This window comes from Saimiri boliviensis, chromosome 18, assembly GCF_048565385.1.
Source record: "Saimiri boliviensis isolate mSaiBol1 chromosome 18, mSaiBol1.pri, whole genome shotgun sequence".
Lineage (NCBI taxonomy): Eukaryota > Metazoa > Chordata > Mammalia > Primates > Cebidae > Saimiri > Saimiri boliviensis.
The window spans coordinates 4,333,810-4,353,091 of record NC_133466.1 but is presented as its reverse complement, the minus strand read 5'-3'; the positions used below and the strand labels follow the sequence as shown (position 1 = coordinate 4,353,091).

Sequence of the window (19,282 nt, the reverse complement as noted above, 5' to 3'; positions counted from 1 at the left end):
GCCTCCCAGCACCGGAGTCCCGAGCGTGGCCAAAGGCGCCTGATGCATCAACTCCCCACTTCACCTACATTCTTTTTTTTCTGAGACAGAGTCTTGCCCTGTTGCCCAGGCTGGAGTGCAATGGCGTGATCTTGGGTCACTACAACCTCTGCCTCCCAGGTTTAAGTGACTCCTCTGCCTCAGCCTCCCGAGTAGCTAAGATTACAGGCATGCACCAGCATGCCTGGCTAATTTTTTGTCTCTTTAGTAGAGACAGGGTTTCACCATGTTGGCCAGGCTGGTTTCGAACTCCTAACTTTGTGATCCGTCCACCTCAGCCTCCCAAAGTGCTGGGATTACAGGTGTAAGCTACTGCACCTGGCCTCTTCACCCACTTTCTAAGAAAGCAGAAGCTGCATCTTGGTCAAGATACTCAACACATACTTATGGGTTCAATATTTAAAAAAAAAAAAAAAAGGAAAGAAAAGAAATAAAAGGCTAAACCAATCACACTCCTTTCTCCCACAGGCCTCCACACGTGCAGAGACGCGGTTGGACTTTTAACCACCTCTTGTTCCTGTTACATTTTCAGGTGCTTTCTGCAACAAAGGCGGGCCTCCCGCTGCGGCCCCACAGGAGGATGTCACCAGAGAATCCAAGCCCCCGGAGCCCACCTGGCAGCCCCCGACTCTGCTCAGGGGCGGGAACAGCCCCCTCCAGGAGGCAGGATCCCGTCGTCACCCACCTGAAGCATCGGGCTCGCTGAGCAGGAAGGCGCGGATACTCCTCACCAGCAGCTTTAGCTCATGAGCCCTCGGAGGTTTGGGAGGACAGGATTCCTGAGCAGTACACGGAGCACACTCTAAGTTCTGAAAACAAAAAGAGCACTTTATTTTTGGTCCTCGTGGGGAGACTGAGGACCAAGGAAGTAGCTGCTGAACTCCTTCTATGGGGGGCGGTGGGGGTGGGTGTCTACGGGAGAGTCTGCACGGGCAGCTTGAGCTTCAGGCTCTGCTCTGAAACAATGTCCCTTCTCATGGGAAGGGAGGGAACCGATGAGCCACCACCATCCCCAGTGTGGAGTATTTTCTATCCTAAACACAGCAAGTACAAGTAGCAATGCGTTCAGCTACAGACGGGGTTCCCCAACCTTACTGCAGGGGGAGATGGAGCTTGCTTTGCCATGGGTCTAAACCATCCGACCCGGGCCAGTGCTCAAGTTCATGGGGACCTCCTCTGCTGGCTGCCAGCACAGAACAGGACACCAGCCAGATGGGAACAGCCAGGGCCATCACCCTACACCCATCTCCTGCCTCCACACACAGTCCAACGTCCTCGCAAGGAATGTCTACGCATCCCCTAGCACTGCACAGGTGAGGGGACAGAGGTAGCGGCAGCTGGGACCAGCTTCCATCACATCACATCCTCCAAAGGCACCAGGGCGTTTCCAACAGAAAGCACCCCAAATCTGGAAGAGTCCAGCTTCAAACCAGCATTTACCAATCTGGGTTCCACCTGGCACGCACTGCCAAGAGTGTTCTTTTTCTCTTTTTTTTTTTGAGACAGAGTCTTGCTCTGTTGTCTAGGCTGGAATGCAGTGGTGCGATCTTGGTTCACTGCAACCTCTGCCTCCTGGTTTCAAGTGATTCTCCTGCCTCAGCCTCCTGAGTAGCTGGGATTATAGGTGCCTGCCACCACACCCAGTTAATTTTTTTTTTTTTTTTCTGTATTTTTAGAAGAGATAGGGTTTCACCATGTTGGACAGGATGGCCCTGAACTCCCAACCTCAGGTGGTCCTCTCACCTCGGCCTCCCAAAGGACTGGGATTACAGGCATGAGCCACTACACCTAGCCAAGAGTGTTCTCTTAAAAGAAGATCTGTTAGTTGCAAGCATTTGGGGACCCAGAAGGGTTTCTCGGAGGTGGCATCAGCGCCCATGCTGTGGGAAGTTTTCACGCAGAGACCCTGGGTGCTGATTGGACTGAGCACTTCTTGGGGGAAATGCTCAGTAACGTCTCGAGAGACACAGGTGTTCTTTCCCACCTAGAAAACACTGTTCTGAGCCAGGCACTTCCCAAACGTGAGCTGAGGGTGCTGGAGCCCAAGAATGAATTGCTGATGTCCCTGAAATCCAAGGACATGAGCACTGGGGACAGAGCAATCTACCTGTCTGGGACGGAAATGAACCTTCCTTCAGTTGCTGAGGGTGACAGTCAACTGTGTGTGTCGACTTGACTGGCCCATGGGGTGCCCAGATGGTTGGTCCGACATGATTCTGGGTGTGGCTGTGAGTGTGCTTCTGGGTGAGATTAGCACTGGACTCAGCACACCCAGCGACGTGCATTTCCCTCCCTCATGTGGGTGGGCCTCGTCCAGTCAGTTGAAGCCCAATGAACAAAAAGCCTGAGTAAAAGGGGACTCCTCTTCTTCACTGCTCGAGCCGGGACAGGGTCTTGTCCTGCCTTCAGACTTGGCTGAAACAGTGAGTCTTCACAGGTCTTGAGCCCGCTGGCCTTTGGAACGGAATGTACACATCTGGCTTTTTTGGGTCTCAGGCCTTCAGACTCGAGCTAGAATTACCCCACAGACTCTCGTGGGGCTCCGGCTTGCCAAACACAGACACAGATCTCGGGACTTAGCCTTCAAAATTATGTGAGCTGAGTACACACACACACACACACACACACACACACACACACCCTTCAAAATTATGTGAGCTGATTGCACACACACACATGCACACAGCCTTTAAAATGTAAGCTGATTACACACACACACACACAGCCTTCAAAATTATGTGAGCTGAGTACACACACACACACACACAGAGCCTTTAAAATTATGTGAGCTGATTACACACACACACACACACACACAGCCTTCAAAATTATGTGACCTGAGTACACACACACACATACCCCCTTCGAAATTATGTGAGCTGATTACACACACACACACACACACACACACACAGCCTTTAAAATGTAAGCTGATTACACAGACACACATACGCAGCCTTTAAAATTATGTGAGCTGATTACACACACACACACACACACACACACAGCCTTCAAAATTATGTGAGCTGAGTACACACACATACACACACACACACACACACACAGAGCCTTTAAAATTATGTGAGCTGATTACACACACACACACACACACACACACACACACACTCTCCCATTGGTTCAGTTTCTCTAAAAAGTCCTGACCAATATTTTATATATATATATATATATTTTATGTATTATATATATAAAATATGCTATTTTGATAAATAAACTACAAATTTATGTAAAAACATGGTTGAAGTTATGATCCTCTGGGTCCTATTATTTTTTAAATTCATGGATTCCAAAAATATATGACTACTTTATGAAGTTGCATTCATTCTGATATTAAAGGTTTATTGTCATATTCAGAACAGTCACTTCTGATGTGAGATAAGCTACTGTGACAGAATTACTGAGAGGGTCAGCGCTGGAACTGTGCTCTCACCTTATGGCCTGGCCCCCTCCATCTGGAGAGGCTGAGTGCCCCTGGACCTCAGGCCCTTGGGAAGCCCCCTCAAGACATCCACACCCTCTCCTGCTCTGCTCTGTTGGCCCAGCGCCCCTTCTGCATAGCGCAGGCTTTGGGAGGGTGATGATGCTTCTTTATACTCCTGTGACCCCCCCGGGCCAGGGCTTAGCACCAAACACTGATATCTCTTCAATGAATCAAAGTCTTCAGACTCTACCTACTGACAGCTGGTGAAGTTTGCCCTAATAAGAACGGCAGATCAAGGACCGGCATCACACAAGAGTTTATATTTTCAAACTGACTTCACTAAGAGCTAGATAATAAAGACAGAGTGTGTATGTGTGTGTGTGTGTGTGTGTGTGCGCGCGCGCAGTGAGATGGAGTTTTGCACTGCCACCAGGCTGGAGTGCAATGGCATGATCTAGACTCATTGCAGCCTCCACCTCCTGGGTTAAAGCGATTCTCCTGCCTCAGCCTCCCAAGTAGCTGGGACTGCAGGCATGTGCCACCACGCCCAGCTAATTTTTGTACTTTATTAGAGATGGGGTGTCACCATGTTGGCCAAGATGGTCTCAATCTCCTGACCTGTGATCCACCAGCCTTGGCCTCCTAAAGTGCTGGGATTACAGGATTGAGCCACTGTGCCCAGCCCAAAAATATGTTTTTTAAACCTCAGGGACTATAACTGCCTGTTTTACAGAGTTACGATAAAAAAGATCAGCATATGACGGAGAGAACTCACCTTAAACAAAGGATCATTGATGTGTTATTTCGGCCCATTAGGTTGACCAGGGCAAATGCTCTGGATGAGAATTTAACCAGGAAAGTGAGTAGCACCCTAATCGGATGGTGCAGGAGGGCTCTAGAATGAGGAGGGAGGCAAGCGACATGGAAAAGGGGGTCGCACAGATGAGACTAGCCTCCTTTATCGCCCGCTGCCAAAGGACGCAGACCTCCAAGAGGCAGCAGCTACTGCAGGCAGGAGCAGGGCAGCAGGCCGGCTCCATCTCTGTCTACCCCACCTGCTAGGCTCTGTTTGCTTCTGGGGCAATGTTCTCAACACTGGCTGGTTTCCCAGGTACCTTAGTCCTGGAAGGATGAGGTCTCGGGATCTGAATGGACAGGGACATGTCAGGTTTTCCTTTCACTTCATGGAGCTTTGCAGCCCTGTGCTCCAAACTCAAATCCCACGCCCACCATCACTATCCCAGCACGCACTGGTGCCATCTTGGCTCTACTTTGGGAGGTGGAGGAATGCTGGAAAAGCACACAGATTCTCCAGGAGAGGCTGACATGGCCCCTAATGGGGTTCAGATGCACCCACAGCACCCAGATGCGTTTACCTGAGCTTCCTGGACATTCGTGGGCTTGGTGATCAGAAGCACTGATGGACAGGCAGAGCCAACCAAATGCTTCAGGAGGTCTTTCAGAGCGTCCGACACCGTGCGTGTCTCGGCCTCCTGGTCCTGGGGAAAGAGGAGGCAGTCGACAGATGGACTTTGCAAGCCCGCTCCCTGACCCCAACCCCACACCTTCAGAGGACTAAAACCAAGCAATTCAGGAGGGAAATCACCTTCGGATTTTAGCTCTGTCTTTGCAAAAACTGTAGAAAGGAATGAGGCACTGCCCTTGGAAGCAGCGTTCGGACTCAGCCCAAGTCATGAGTGCAGTGCCCTCACCGTGGGAGAGGGGACTGATCGTCAGACGTGGCGGAGCGTCCAGGGGGTACCTACAGTGTCATTACCCTTGGCTACATGAGTGCTAAAATAATCCCCAGCCCATTAAATCCGCATGTGGGTTGGGGCAGGGAAAGCTTCAGGACTTATTTTTTTATTTTTATTTTTATTTTTGAGACGGAGTTTCGCTCTTGTTACCCAGGCTGGAGTGCAATGGCGCGATCTCGGCTCACCACAACCTCCGCCTCCTGGGTTCAGGCAATTCTCCTGCCTTAGCCTCCTGAGTAGCTGGGATTACAGGCACGTGCCACCATGCCCAGCTAATTTTTTGTATTTTTAGTAGAGACGGGGTTTCACCATGTTGACCAGGATGGTCTCGATTTCTTGACCTCATGATCCGCCCGCCTCGGCCTTCCAAAGTGCTGGGATTACAGGCTTGAGCCACCGCGCCTGGCCAGCTTCAGGACTTTTTTAAGTGGTCAAGTGACTCCAGGTACAGCCCTGCATTCGATCCATCAAAGCCATCCACCACCTCACAGGCCCTGCCAAGCCAAAGGGGCCCATTCACATCCCGAGAGGCCCAATCCAGCCTGAGAAGGGGCAGCTGGGGAGAGGGGAGGAGGCCACCAACACCAACATGCACTCGGGTCCCCACCGCAGACAGTCCTAACGCACATGCGCTCTCACGCCAATGGAAGAATCGTAAAACTGTACGGACTGACCTCCCCCAGTGATCTGGGCTGGATAGTAATGGCCATTTCGGGCACACTCATGAAGGACCAGCTAATCTGGAGGTTCTCTCTCTTCTCTTTCAGGTGGAACTCCAGCTATTAAAAAAAAAAATGTTATTAGATGGCTACTCTTTCCACCAAAGCCTTAATGTGCAGGGGTGTGTGCATGTGACTGTGCATGTGAGCATGTGTGTATGCAAATGTGCATGTCAGCATATGTGTGTGTCCATGTGAGCATGAGTATGTATGTGAGCGTGTGTGTGCACCTTTGCATGTTTGTGCATGTGTGCGTGTGCACGTGTACTTGAGCATGTGTATGCAAGTGTGCATGTGTGTGCATGTGAGTGTATGTGTGCACGTGTGCATGTGTGTGCATGTATGTACCTGCTCACTTATTCACTTACTCAGTTTTCTATTTCAGAGAAAACTGCTGCGCTTTCCACTCAGCATACTATGTGCTTCCAAAATGGAGAGCAGGATCCCAAACTCCCTTTACTCATCCCCTTCTGTCCCTTCCCTGGCCTCAACCTACCTCTCAAAGAGGGACCCCCACACTGGTGGCTGACAACCAGATGTCATCAAAGCCCTGCAGTCTTTTGAACATGAATAGTTTGCTGTGCTTTGGGTTTCCCCTTCTGGGAGTACCGGCATAAAGGAGAGAGGCGTGGGGGAAGGGCCCAGGGCGCCTCATTCTGACCGTGGACGTGGGCTGCCCTGCTCCCGCACTCACGCGGCCCTGAAGATTCTGTGTGGAGTGCAATGGCGTCTTTGCTGCCTCTTGCCTGGGCCACCACAGCAGCCTCTAACTGGACTCCAATCTCTAAGGATGGTTCAACCCATCCAGCCCATTTGGGAAGCAGGACAGCGGCCCCCAAAGAGGTCCCCACCCTAATCCCTGGAACTTGTGACTGTAGGACCGGACAGGGCACAGGAGACTTGACAGGTGCGATAGGGGAAGGACCTCAAGATGGGGAGATGACTCTGGGCCCTTCAGATGAGCCCAGAAGAGTAGGGGAGAAGAGGGGCCGGGCATGTGGCATGAGGACTGTGTGCCTCCCTGCTGGTGTGGGGGTGGAGGAAGGCAACCTGAGCGGAAAAATCGGGTGCCTCAAGGAGCCAGAAATGGCCCTCTGCTGACACCAACAAGAAAATGGAGCTCAGTCCCATAATCCCACATAATGAAATTCAACCAACAACCCCAAAAGCAATGAACAGAGGCCCCTGTGACTGCCGCTACGGCAGGCAGCCCGACAGCACCTTGAAGTGGGCCTGGCTGGACGTCCGGCCTCCTTCCTGGTGACTTCCCCAGTCTGTGCTGCCCGAAGCTGCTCATGGTCATTTGTATCCGCAGCCACAGAAAGCTAATACTGCACGTTCATTCCCCAGCCGGATGCTCTGTCCAAAGCGAAAGTCTTAACTCTTCGCATCTCCACCCCTTCCCCTCCTAAACAAAAGGGAAGAGTGACTTTCGATCACCTGAGTACGGGGACTTTCACCTCACGTGGGAAGCAGGGTAGAGAAAAACGATGACTTCTACTTCATAACCATCTCCACCCTGCCTTCCATGCCTGGTGATTCTAGGAAAAGTTAAGTAGTTCCACGGGAAAAGTGCACTTTAATGGTTTTGACACAGACAGCTGAGTCGATGGAGACCACTCTTGCATCTCTGGTCAGACGAACACCAGGGAAGCAGCCACACCTCCTGCCACCAGCATCAATTATTTACCGATCTCTAGCAGCTGCCTCCGCTCTGAGAGGCAGCCCACACACCGGTTTCTAACTGTGTTAAGTGATCAAAGGTGCAATCGTGTTCCTTCTGTGCCAGCTGCTGAAAATGGCAGGAACGCGTCAATATAATCAACACAATGTCAGAAACGACATTTCTTTATTTGTGTTTGTGAGCCTGTCTGGACTCATTCAGTTCCAGAACATGCATCAAAGGTTGGGTAAATATGACCCAGACTTTGAAGGCTATTTTCTAATCACATTGTCCAAATCATCTGCAGGGTGCAGGAGAGCAGGAACACCTCACAGGCCCACGGTGCCAACTCTTCACCTCTTCCATTCTCTCAGAGGGAGTGCAGCTCGGGGGGGCAGAGGAACTGGGGGTGGATTTCAGAAAAAAGCCACTTAGGTAGCCAGGACATTTTGTCAGTGCTGGCTATTGAAAACCAGGCCTTTGTAGGAAAAGCACATGGGATGTCATCTTCCCTTGCGACTGGAAATTCTGTATGACTGGAGCTCATCCCCCAAATTAGGAGCCAAGTCCAAGGACATGGGGATGAAACAGGGCACTGGACTAGCAGTGACCCTTGAAAGAGGCCCAGACATCTGCGATTGTTAAATACCAGCTAAACAGGAACTCCAGGGAATATTCTGCAGGATGTGCGGGCCGCACAGCTCAGTGATGATTTGGGCATCTGAAGTGTCACTGGCTTTACTGTAATTATAGATCTGTAAGTCTCTCTATAAAATTGTAGAGATACGTATAATTATATATATACCTTGATTATTATGTCTATTATTAAAACATGGAACAATGGTCATACTAATTTTTAACTTATAAAAATAATAAGGGAGTTCTTTGAAAACTGACTTTGCCAAAAACTGGAATGAGGACTGCCCCTCCCCAGCCACTCAGCTGTGTTTCCAAGCTGCAGCCCAGCGCCGGGTTCGGAACCGCCCCGCTTCTCATCTCTGAGGCAGCTTGCCCTACCCTATCCATCAACACCACCCCGACTCATTCAAATGCCTAAAAGGCGCAACCTCTGGGTTTATTATAAATATATGTGTGTTTGTGTGTGCAGTGGATGTGTGTGGTGTGTAGTACATATGTGTGATCCGTTCCTATATATAAAATACTATATGGAAGCTTAGAGTCTGAAAATTATGACATGAATGGGAATTAATAAAAACAAGAATCGTTACAGCCCTGTAACTCACACCACACTCACTCTTCACATTTCTGAGAACTGTCACTTTGGCGGTTCTCATAAATTGCAAACTCTACACATCTTTACCTGTAAATGGAATGGGGAGAGCCGCACGTCATACAGCCGGCATCCGGCACCCGAGGCAGGCTTCTCACTGACCACGAACTGAATGGCCTGGCCCACCACGTGACAGACCACCACCTAGAGGAGGCACAGGCAAGGGAGAAAACTGCATCCAACAGAAAAGACAGCTCGTACATGGTTTTTTTTTTTTTTTTTTTTTTTTTTTTGAGACAGCGTCTTGCTTTGTCACCTAGGCTGGAGTGCATTGGCATGACCTCAGTTCACTGCAACCTCTGTTTCCCTAGCTGAGGTGATCCTCCCACCTCAATCTCCTGAGCACCTGGGACTACAGGTGTGTGTCCCCACACCCACCAAATTTTTGTATTTTTGTATTTTTTTTGTAAAGATGGGGTCTACCGATATTGCCCAGGCTGGTTTCAAACTCGAACAATCTTCCCACCTTGGCCTTCCAAAGTGCTGGGATTGCAGGCATAAGCCACTGCACTCAGCTGCCATAGGCAATTTTTTTTTTATTATTTATTATTATTATTTTTGAGACAGAGTCTTACTCTGTCATCCAGGCTGGAGTAGTGCCATGGAGTGATCTCAGCTCGCTGCAACCTCCAACTCTCTGGTTCAACCAATTCTCCCATCTCAGCCTCCCAAGTAGTTGGAATTACAGGTATGCGCCACCACACCCAGCTAATTTTTGTATTTTCAGTAGAGACAGGGTTTCACCATGTTGGCCAGGCTGGTCTCAAACTCCTGACCTCAGGTGATCCACCTGCTTCAGCTTTCCAAAGTGCTGGGATTATAGGTGTGAGACAACACATCCGGTCTAGGCATCTTTATATCAAAATAATCTGGACTTTATACGTTAGCGAGGATACAAATTTAGGGTTGCAAAGTTGGATAAATATTCAGATATTCAGATTTACATCTTTTCTATAATATAGTAGTTTGAAAACTAGAAACAATATTTCAGATCTTTGCTTCCTGATGAATTTCTTAGGAGCTAAACTCTGTCTTGCCCAAATCTAGTTATTAGGCGCTTTCCATATATAACAAAGTCTTTTTCTTTGAATATCATCTTGTTCTATTTCTCCACAACAGCTGATTTTTAATTCCCCAAATGATTATATATCCATATAGAGTCAAAGCCAGTACCCATCTTCTTTTGCTAAAAATGAATATTAAAAAGAAAGTAAGTTATAGATGTTAGAAGTAAAAAAAAGTTTTCTTAAATTACCCAGAACGCAAGGGGTTACTTCCACTTAAATAATTTCTACAGTATCATGGTTTTCAACAAGGTGGAAGTAATTCAAAAAACAAAGTATCAGGCCGGGCGTGGTGGCTCATGCCTGTAATCCCAGCACTTTGGGAGGCCAGGGCGGGTGGATCACCTGAGGTCGGGAGTTTGAGACCAGCCTGACTAACAGGGAGAAACCCCATCTCCACTAAAAATACGAAATTAGCTGGGCAGGGTGGTACACGCCTGTAATCCCAGCTACTCTGGAGGCTGAGGCAGGAGAGTTTCTGGAACTCAGGAGGCGGAGGTTGCTGTGAGCCCAGATCGTACCATTGCATTCCAGCCTGGTCAACAAGAGTGAAACTCCATCTCGAAAAAAAAAAAAAAAAGTATCAAACGGTTATAAAATTATGCAGCCATACTAAATTATAAAATGAGCTCATTCAAGAACCTGTCAGAGAAAGAAAATGACATCAGGAATAAACCAAACTGTGGTTCCCTGACATAAACCATACACTATTAAGAGGAGTGATTTTCACAGCTACTACAGCACACAGACAGATGTCGTTTCTGCCACAGATTCCTCTACAGAATCTGATCTAGAATGAGAGGTCATGGGAGCAGAGGCCAAGCGGACATGTGTGGGATAATTACCAGGCCAGGTGCCAGGTGTGTACCGTACAGGAGGAGGGCCGGGGCGGCCGGGGGCACACTGGGCTGGACCATAAGGCAGGCGCAAGGGGGTTCCACAGGTGACGAGTGTTTGGCCAAAAAGCAAAGCTATCAGGAGGCTGAGGGTAAGTCAGACTGACCTCCTCATTCCCAAAAGAATCCCTGACCCCACTGCAGGGAGTCAATGGACGGAAAGAGAAAATTCTTTAATTCTCTGGTGAATTTATCATAATCTAAAATACCACATGGAAAGATTATCAAAATAATTACTCGTTCAGGGCCTCCTCTTCCCCCAAGTTCAGGGCCAGGACATTCCCCTTTTCCTTTCTCATCTGCTGGCTCCTGGCTCCGGCCAAACCCTGGACCCAGCTCTTCCCACTGCTCGCCCTCCCTGCTCTGGAACGAAAGCGGAACCTGGGCCCCGAGGCCCCGGCAGGGGTCAGCATCCAGTGTCCACCACCAAATACCTCAACGCCACAGAGCTAGAAACACAAAGTCCCGCCTTCTTTCAATATTGGCAGAAAGTCCTGGAACCCTCCTTTCCACCGGTTCTGACAAATGCTGCATTCAGAAGACTGAGTCACATGGTTAACTGCGTATTTCCATCATCTCCAGAGTTCAGAAGGGGCCAGAACAAAAAATGTTTGTATAAGAAATGTCGTCTATTCATGTTAAAAATAAATGATCTATAAACAGTCCTCTTCGGAGGAGCGTATTTTGATGCCAGATGAGTTACACACACCGATGACAGGACATTGAGAAAAGTCCCTGTCCTTTGCCTCAGCCCACGCCTTTTACTGCTTAAAGTAAAAAAAAAAAAAAAAAAAAAAAAAAAACATAATAAAAAATAAAAAAAACTGACACTGGCTCTGAGCACCGTGTGCTTCCTTCGGAGCCTTCTATGCTAAGCTAATCAGAACCCTACCGAGAAAACAGACAGCTCCCTAGTGCCGCAACCGAAGCAGTAAAGAATTTCATCTCCCTTTGTATCCAGTTCTGCAGAAAGCTTCCCGCCACCATTCCCTGATACACAGAGAACCACACTTGCTCAAAAGCTAGCAAATAAATAAGTAAATAGATCAAAGGACTTTAAAACTTCTACAACACAGGACTCCAAGGCTCACGAGTAACCACTCAAGCCGCATCACTCAAGTAGGTGAACACACTTTCTGCTGTCCGACAGAATGAGCAATTGTCTCTCCATGGTGACACCCTGGCGTGCCTTCCCCAGCCCCGGGGCTTCCCTACCCTCTGAACACACCTGGAGTGCAGACCAAGCCTTTCTTGGCCTCCCCTCAGAGTCTGGCTAGAAAAATTCTTTAAAGCAACAATCTTGGCCGAGCGTGGTGGCTCATGCCTGTAATCCCAGCGCTTTGGGAGGCTGAGGCAGGAGGACTGCTTGAGTCCAGGAGTTCAAGACCAGCCTGGGCAACACAGCAAGACCCCATCTCTAAAACATAAAAATAAAAAAAGATACAAAAATGAGTCAGGCATGGTGGTGTGCACCTGCAGTCTCAGCTACTCAGAAGGGTAGGGCGAGAGGGGGTGTGAGGCCGCAGTGAGCCGTGACTGTGTCACCGCACCGCAGCAGAAAGAAACGGTCTGAACCTGCCTTGCATTTTCACACGGCCAAACAAAACACTGCTCCTGCTCCACTTGGAGGGCCAACCACCAGGGCCAAATCCTCTTCCAGGGCCAGCCCCTGCCTCTGCCACCCTCACAAATAATGCCCCATTTGCCAAATGGACAGGAACGAAATGGAGAGGAGATTGTAAAAACAAGTAATCTTCTTTTAGCGTATTAAGGTGTTATCCACGATGGGGATTAAATTCTTCCAGCCATGCCAACAGAGGCAATGCCTCGCCCGGCTCAGGGGGGCTCCTGACGTCACGGCAGAAGCCAGGACCACCTGACACAGGTAAACAGCTCCTCCTCACTGGTTAGCCTTCCTGGGTACCAGATGCCAACGGTTAACATCTACTAAATACCCACGAGTGGGTGGAGACCCCGATCTTTACTCTCGAGTCTCCCTACCCTAAATAGCCAGGGTCATGAGAGCCCTTTCTGAACTTTCCAAGTGAGCTATTCGGGGAATCCCAGTTACATGGAACGGACAGACTGGGCCTCTGAAATGATTTGTACAGGATTTCACAAAGTTAAATAGAAGCAATATCTAGCACGGGCGGCAGGGACGGTGAACCCCTCTGAGGACAGGAGTGAGAACCCCCAGCCTCAGCGCAGACCCCACCGAGCCCAGGTCTGCGTCCACAAGAGTGAGCTCTCTTAACAACTACCAGCCATCCCCCCACCTGCATTGGTTTTTTTTTTTTTTTTTTTTTTTGAGATTTTTTTCCCCAAAACAACCAAAGACTGTTTACATAAAGCATTTCAAAATCGAGCAACAGAAGGGCGAACTTTGCATTCCAAATAAACGCTTTCCTCTCTGTGTAAGCAACAGTGTTTTTTAGAGGGTGGGCTGTGTGCAGGAAGTCGGGGTCTCCAAACGGGGACCCGTGGTTGGCAGGTGAGGGTTTGGGTGGGGGAGCCCCGGGCTGCAGATGGAAGCGTCATGGGAGGGGAAGGCCGTGAAGGCTGCCCGGGCAGGGCAGAGCGGAGGCCTTCATTCACCTCCCCTGTGCTCCCTCCAGCCTCAGCACCTCGACCTCAGGCAGTCACATACCTATGCAAATAGCGCTTATCTGGAAACTATTCCTCTGTTTAGACTTGGAGCCAAAGATTGCAGGCAGGCTACTCCGAGGGAGGGTCGCTATTGTTCAGCAACAGGAGAGTCCCTGAGTCTTCAGATCTCACTGTGACCTTTCACTTCCCTTTTCAATTAAGCTTCTTCTACAGCTGCCTGGGCTCCTTCTTCTCTTAGAACACTCCAGAGAGCTGGAAATCATGTAATTACTTTTGTCTCCAAAGAAACTAGCAATGCTGAGAAAATGTATCCAAAAGGTTTATGTAACTGAGTATTTTTCACTTTCATCACACTACATAACACCCTGAGGAAATAACTCCAAAGTAAATTCAAAGCAAAGACCCTTCACAAATCATCTGGATCTCCTAATCAGATGTCTCTCCTTGCTCTGCAATGGAGTCTCGCCTCTGTAAGTATTCTTCAAGACAGTAGGAACTGGATATAAAATACTATTTCTACTCCAGAACTGGGACTCAATTTAAAAAGTAAAATCCATTAGAGCTAAAGATGATCCAAACATTTACAACATTTAATCCTATTTGCCCACTAATTCAAAACAAACAGCTAAAGATGTATTTTTATTTATTTACTTTTGAGATGGAGTTTCATTCTGTCCACTAAGCTAAGTGCTGTGGTGCGATCTCGGCTGACTGCAACCTCCGCCTCCCGGGTTCAAGCCATTCTCCTCCCTCAGCCTCTTCCAAGTAGCTGGGATTATGGGTGCATGCCACCATGCCTGGCTAATTTTTGTATTTTTAGTAGAGACAGGGTTTCACCATGTTAGCCAGGTTGGTCTCAAACTGCTGACTTCAGGTGATCCACCCATCTCAGCCTCCCAAAGTGCTGGGATTCCAGGCTTGAGCCACCATGCCTGGCTTAAGGATGGATTTTTATGAGCAATTCTCACAGAGGACTGAGATAAAAAATGTTGGAAACAAGATGGCGGCCAACCCCAAGGGCTGCTGTTTTATCTTCTGGGGGAGCCTCGACCCCATGGGGCTCCTGCTCCAGCCTGACTCCAACCCCACCCCAGCAACACTCCCCCTCCCTTTTCTTGTCAGTTACTTTAAACAAGGCAGCCTTTCAGTCACACTGCACAGCACGGTTTAACGCGGGCATTCTACAGCTTCAAGATCTGCCTGTGAACGCGTTCTCTTTCAACAGGTTTATACTAAAACATGTAACAAGACAGTTCCTTTAAGATGAAGGGCGGAAGGGAAGTGGGTCTCCTCCTCGCTGGCAGCCAGTGCTTCCTGATGGGCCAGGCCACTCGGCCACACCGGCCTCCACATTCCGACCAAGCAACACAAGCCCAGTGCCACCACGGCCTCACTCTGTCTCCTCCAGGCCGGAGTCCGGCTGCACCTGCAGGCTCACTCGGCCAGAACTCCACACACCGTCATCCAGACGAACAGGTGGCGCCATGGGAGTCCCATTCGGGGGCGGCACCTGCCCTGGATCTCAGAGGGCGGGGTCTCTGATGAGGAACCGCCACCACCTACCCTAGGAAAGACCCTCATTCAAAACAATTTCACAGCCTGTTAGCATTTTAGCATAAATTCCAGGTTAATGAAATATCTGGAATTTCAAGTCATGCAAAGCAAAAAAAAAAAAAAAAAAAAAAAAGGCAACTCAGCTGAGCTTCCTGTCTGCAGCTGGCTAGAGTGACAAAGGTGGACAATTTTATCTTCTTAATTTTGTTTTCCTTTTTCCCCACTGCATTCCTAGAGGAAGGTGGACGATTTTAAACCATGGTGCCTTCACGAAACAAGCAGCCCCCCGAGTTACAGACGGAGCAGGGGACCACCTCCCCGCTTACCCGACCCCGAAGCTCTCAGGGCATATTTCGGCATCAGGTTGAACACGTGTGCACACGACACACCACACACGCCCAGTGCGAGCTGTGGGTTCCCCTCCAGAGGCTGTGGAATAAGGTTCTGGGGAAATTCCACACGATCGTCCAGTTCCGTCTGGAGCTGCAGTTTTACAGACACAAAGGGTGACATTGCTGTCCGGTTCTCCTTTCCCTATCTTTGTTGTCTTCTTTACGGTGAGGGTGTGGTGGGGACAGGAGCTTTAGTGAAATTATCACATCTGTAATCCCAGTACTTTGGGAGGCCAAGGCGAGAGGATCACTTGAGTCCAGGAGTTCAAGACCAGCCTGGGCAATACAGTGAGATCCTGCCTCTATAAAAAATTTAAAAAGTAATAAAAATGCAAAACATAACACTAACAGCATGGTTGATTTTGTGCAGTGGCTGGAGCCGGATTCTGGAGGCCAAATGAGGTTCACTCCAGCCTTCTTGTGGCGGCCAGCAGAGTCCAATCAACAAGAGCAGGTCTGATACGTTTATATATATATTTATTTATACTTACATAAATATATTTATATATAAATAAAATTATTTATAATATTTTAATATTTATTATTTCTTTATTTAGTTCCAAAGCTTATAAATTATTTCTTTCCAAAGCTTAGCTAAGGGAAAGAACAGGCTTCTGCCTTAAGGGTACCACTTTGCTTTTGAAGCAGAAAGCAGGCACTTTCAAAAGGGGGCTTGGCATGAATGTCACGAAAGGAGGGACACGAGCAGGTGAGGGTCGACATAACTTGCTTTGGTGCCTTGACCGACTGGGCGGTCCAAGCCGGTGGCCACTGGTGCCTTCTGTGGGCAGAGCTAGGTTGTAACAACCGAAACTCTTCCGGTGGGGGAGCGTTCCAGCGGGGCACACTTCGGGTTGTAAGTCGCCTGTTCTCTCTCCAGGCAGCCCGGTGGGCGAGGGTTTCGCTGGAGCTCCTGAGCACCGCGTTAGATGGACTGGCCCTGCAAGCCTTGTCTGGTGAAGGGGAGGTAAAAGGCTATAATTACATTCTAAAGGGCTAAGAAAAAAGCGGGGAACAGCGGGAAGTGGAGAAAAGAGAAAAACAGTAATAAAAAACAATAACTCTTTCTCTCTTCTTGGAAAATAAGGGTGTCTGGTTACAGCATTTCCCAAAAGAAATGCAACTCTTTTTCAGTGAGCGACTGTCACAGCACAGTTCCTAAGCCCTGATTCCCTTTAATCTTGTCACCGACGTGTGGACCTCAGACCCCCAGGGAAGTGGGCATGAAAAGCTTCCCCACGTGCCAGGGAAGGGGGTGGCTGCCCCTACAGGGGAAGGGCTGGCTCAGGTGGCTTGAGATACGGAAATAAAAATTTCCGTCTGGGTCAAACATTCTGGAGCAAACCACTCCCAAGACATGAGGAAAGAGAACGTAGGTAGAAAACCTGTCGCTCTTGTGTAAGAACGTAATTAATGTCTAGGACAAAGGAATGCACTCGGTTCACGTCGGGACTAGAAGAGAATGCAGAGAGAGCCCCTGGAGAAAGGTTTAAAGGCCACGCTTTGCTGCCTACACGCCAGCCCTGGCTGCAGCCTGCTCACAGGGCTGTGGGCAGGAGCTTCTTCCACACCTGGTCTGAGCAGATGCCCCAAAAGGCAAGCACCAGGAGAATTCCCTTAGGGAAACGCCACAGCCCTGCAGGGCTTGCTGCCTGCGACACATGCCTGTTTGGCCTTTCTTCCTGGTTCCTGGCACAAGGCTCTTAAAACCCTTGGAATCGCCTGAGAGATAAGAGTGCCTTTGGAGAAGAGTGTCTTTTGTTGTTATTTTTTGAGACAAGATCTCACTCTATCACCAGGCTGGGGTGCAGTGGTGCGATCTCAGCTCACTGCAACCTCCGCCTCCCAGGTTCAAGCAATTCTCCTGCCTCAGCCTCCCGAGTAGCTGGGACTACAGGCACGCGCCACCACGCCCGGCTAATTTTTGTATTTTTAGTAGAGATGGGGTTTCACCTTGTTGGCCAGGCTGGTCTCCATCTCTGGCCCTCAGGTGATCCACCCACTTTGTCCTCCCAGAGTGTTGGGATTACAGGCTTGGGCCACCGAGTTTGGCTGAGAAGAGTGTCTTTTATATGCTAACAAGAGAGCTGTGGGTAGGGAACCTAGACAGCCCCAGGATGGGGGCTGATCACTTGAGAGACTTGGAGCCCCACCTCCAGCACCCTACCACCCCCCTCCAGGGAAGGCAGAGGGGCTGAGGCTTGAGTTCAATCACCTATGGCCGGTGATGTAATCCATCATACCTAGGTCATGAAGCCTCCATAAAAACCCTGAAATGACACGGTTGGGGGAGCTTCCAAGGTGTTGAACACAGCTAGGTACCAGGAGGGTGGCTCGCCCAGGCAGGACATGAGGCTCCTGGAGTCCCAGCCCTCCCCCTCCGCCTGCCAAAGCATCCCTTCCACACAGCCGGTCCTGAGTCATATCCTTATAATAAACTAGTAATAGCAAGTAAACTGTTTTCCTGAGTTCTGTGCTGTGAGCCACTCTAGTGCAGTATCTGAACCTCAGGAGGGTGGTTGGGGGAGATCTCTGATCTACAGACAATCAGAAGAACAGGACACAAGCTTACACCTGGTGTCTGAAGTGGGGGCAGTCTGGTGGGACCCAGCCCTGGGCCTGCCCTGGTTTCCCAAAGTGCTGGGATTACAGGTGTGAGCCACTGCGCCTGGAATGGAGTTGAATTGTAGGTCACCACAAATTGTAGCTGGCACCACGGAGTTGAAGAACTGATGGTTGGTGTAAAAAAAAAAAACCCACACATTTGGTGTCTAAAGTGTTGTGAGTAAACAGCTGGGACTGCTCCTCGCCTCAGCCAGGGCTGGGCCGGGTGTGGATCTGCACTTATCTATCTTCGGTCCTGCGGGATGACTCAAGCCGCTCCCAGCTCTGGAGGACGGCACTCTGTGTAGACGACGCAGAGGGTTTTGCAGATGAACCGGGTATTTGCAAAGGTGATGACTTGGACACATGGGGGCCTTCAGGGGTGGCACGAGGAAGTCCAAGAAAAGGGCCTCCAGTGGGCAGGGCAGCCGGTTCCACCGTGAGAGGAACCCACAAGGAGACTCCAGACGGAACACAAGTCCAGCGTTTGTCGACGGAGAGGAGGTGGGAGTTCAGGCCAGCCGGTCCTCAGCCTCATCCCACTGATCAGAGATGGCATTACGTAACAGACACACTGGGTTCCGGCGGCCTTGTCCCTGTCTTGGCTCAAATGCTGACCACATGTCCCTTGTCAAGGCTGAGTTAGAAAGATGAAAAAGACGCAACCTGACCTCATAGCGTGAGCTTTGAAAAGGAGGGGCAGTGCCCTGGGATGGTAAGTTCACATCTCTTTCAGATCTCTTATTTGTCACAGGTCCTCAAGTTCTGTTACCATTTTTTTTTTCCCTTCTCAAGATTTATGCCCAGCTGAGGGAACAAGAGGCGGTGCTGACATGGAATTTGGTGTAAATTTGGAGACCATGGGGGTGTGTGGCTTAGATACCAAAGAAGAACACCACTGTGAACCTGCTGCCCGACACACAGCTCTACAGCGGAACTCACAGAACAATATTCACAAAAAGAGGCTTTGGCGTCTTATCCTCCTCATTTAACACACGAAGATTAAGCAATGTCCCATCCTGGACATTTTACAAGAGATTAAGCTGGCTGGATTCCTTTGCAAAACAGTACCCTAAAAATGTGTCGTGTTTGGCCAAGATGCTTGTCCAAGAACGAAAAAGGCCAGTACAGAATCCGAGCACCCGAAGGTGTTCCGCTCCCAGCTGACCCCTGCCAGGGGCCCAGACAGATCCCAACAAGACTTCCTCCTTGTGGATGTGCACAGCACCCAGGCTGGCCAGAGCGACTGTGACGCTC

General features: G+C 49.5%; 1 protein-coding gene across 1 annotated transcript in view; it reads right to left on the bottom strand.

The window, feature by feature from the left end:
* C2CD2 (C2 calcium dependent domain containing 2) overlaps positions 1-19,282 on the bottom strand; it is a 66,990-nt gene that overhangs the window by 29,155 nt on the left and 18,553 nt on the right. Inside the window, exons 3-6 of the mRNA XM_039480520.2 lie at positions 8,939-9,052; positions 5,910-6,014; positions 4,855-4,977; positions 725-848 (exon numbers count right to left, since the gene is read on the bottom strand). Coding sequence (XP_039336454.2) covers positions 725-848; positions 4,855-4,977; positions 5,910-6,014; positions 8,939-9,052 — 466 coding nt within the window. The remainder of the gene's footprint in view (positions 1-724; positions 849-4,854; positions 4,978-5,909; positions 6,015-8,938; positions 9,053-19,282) is intronic.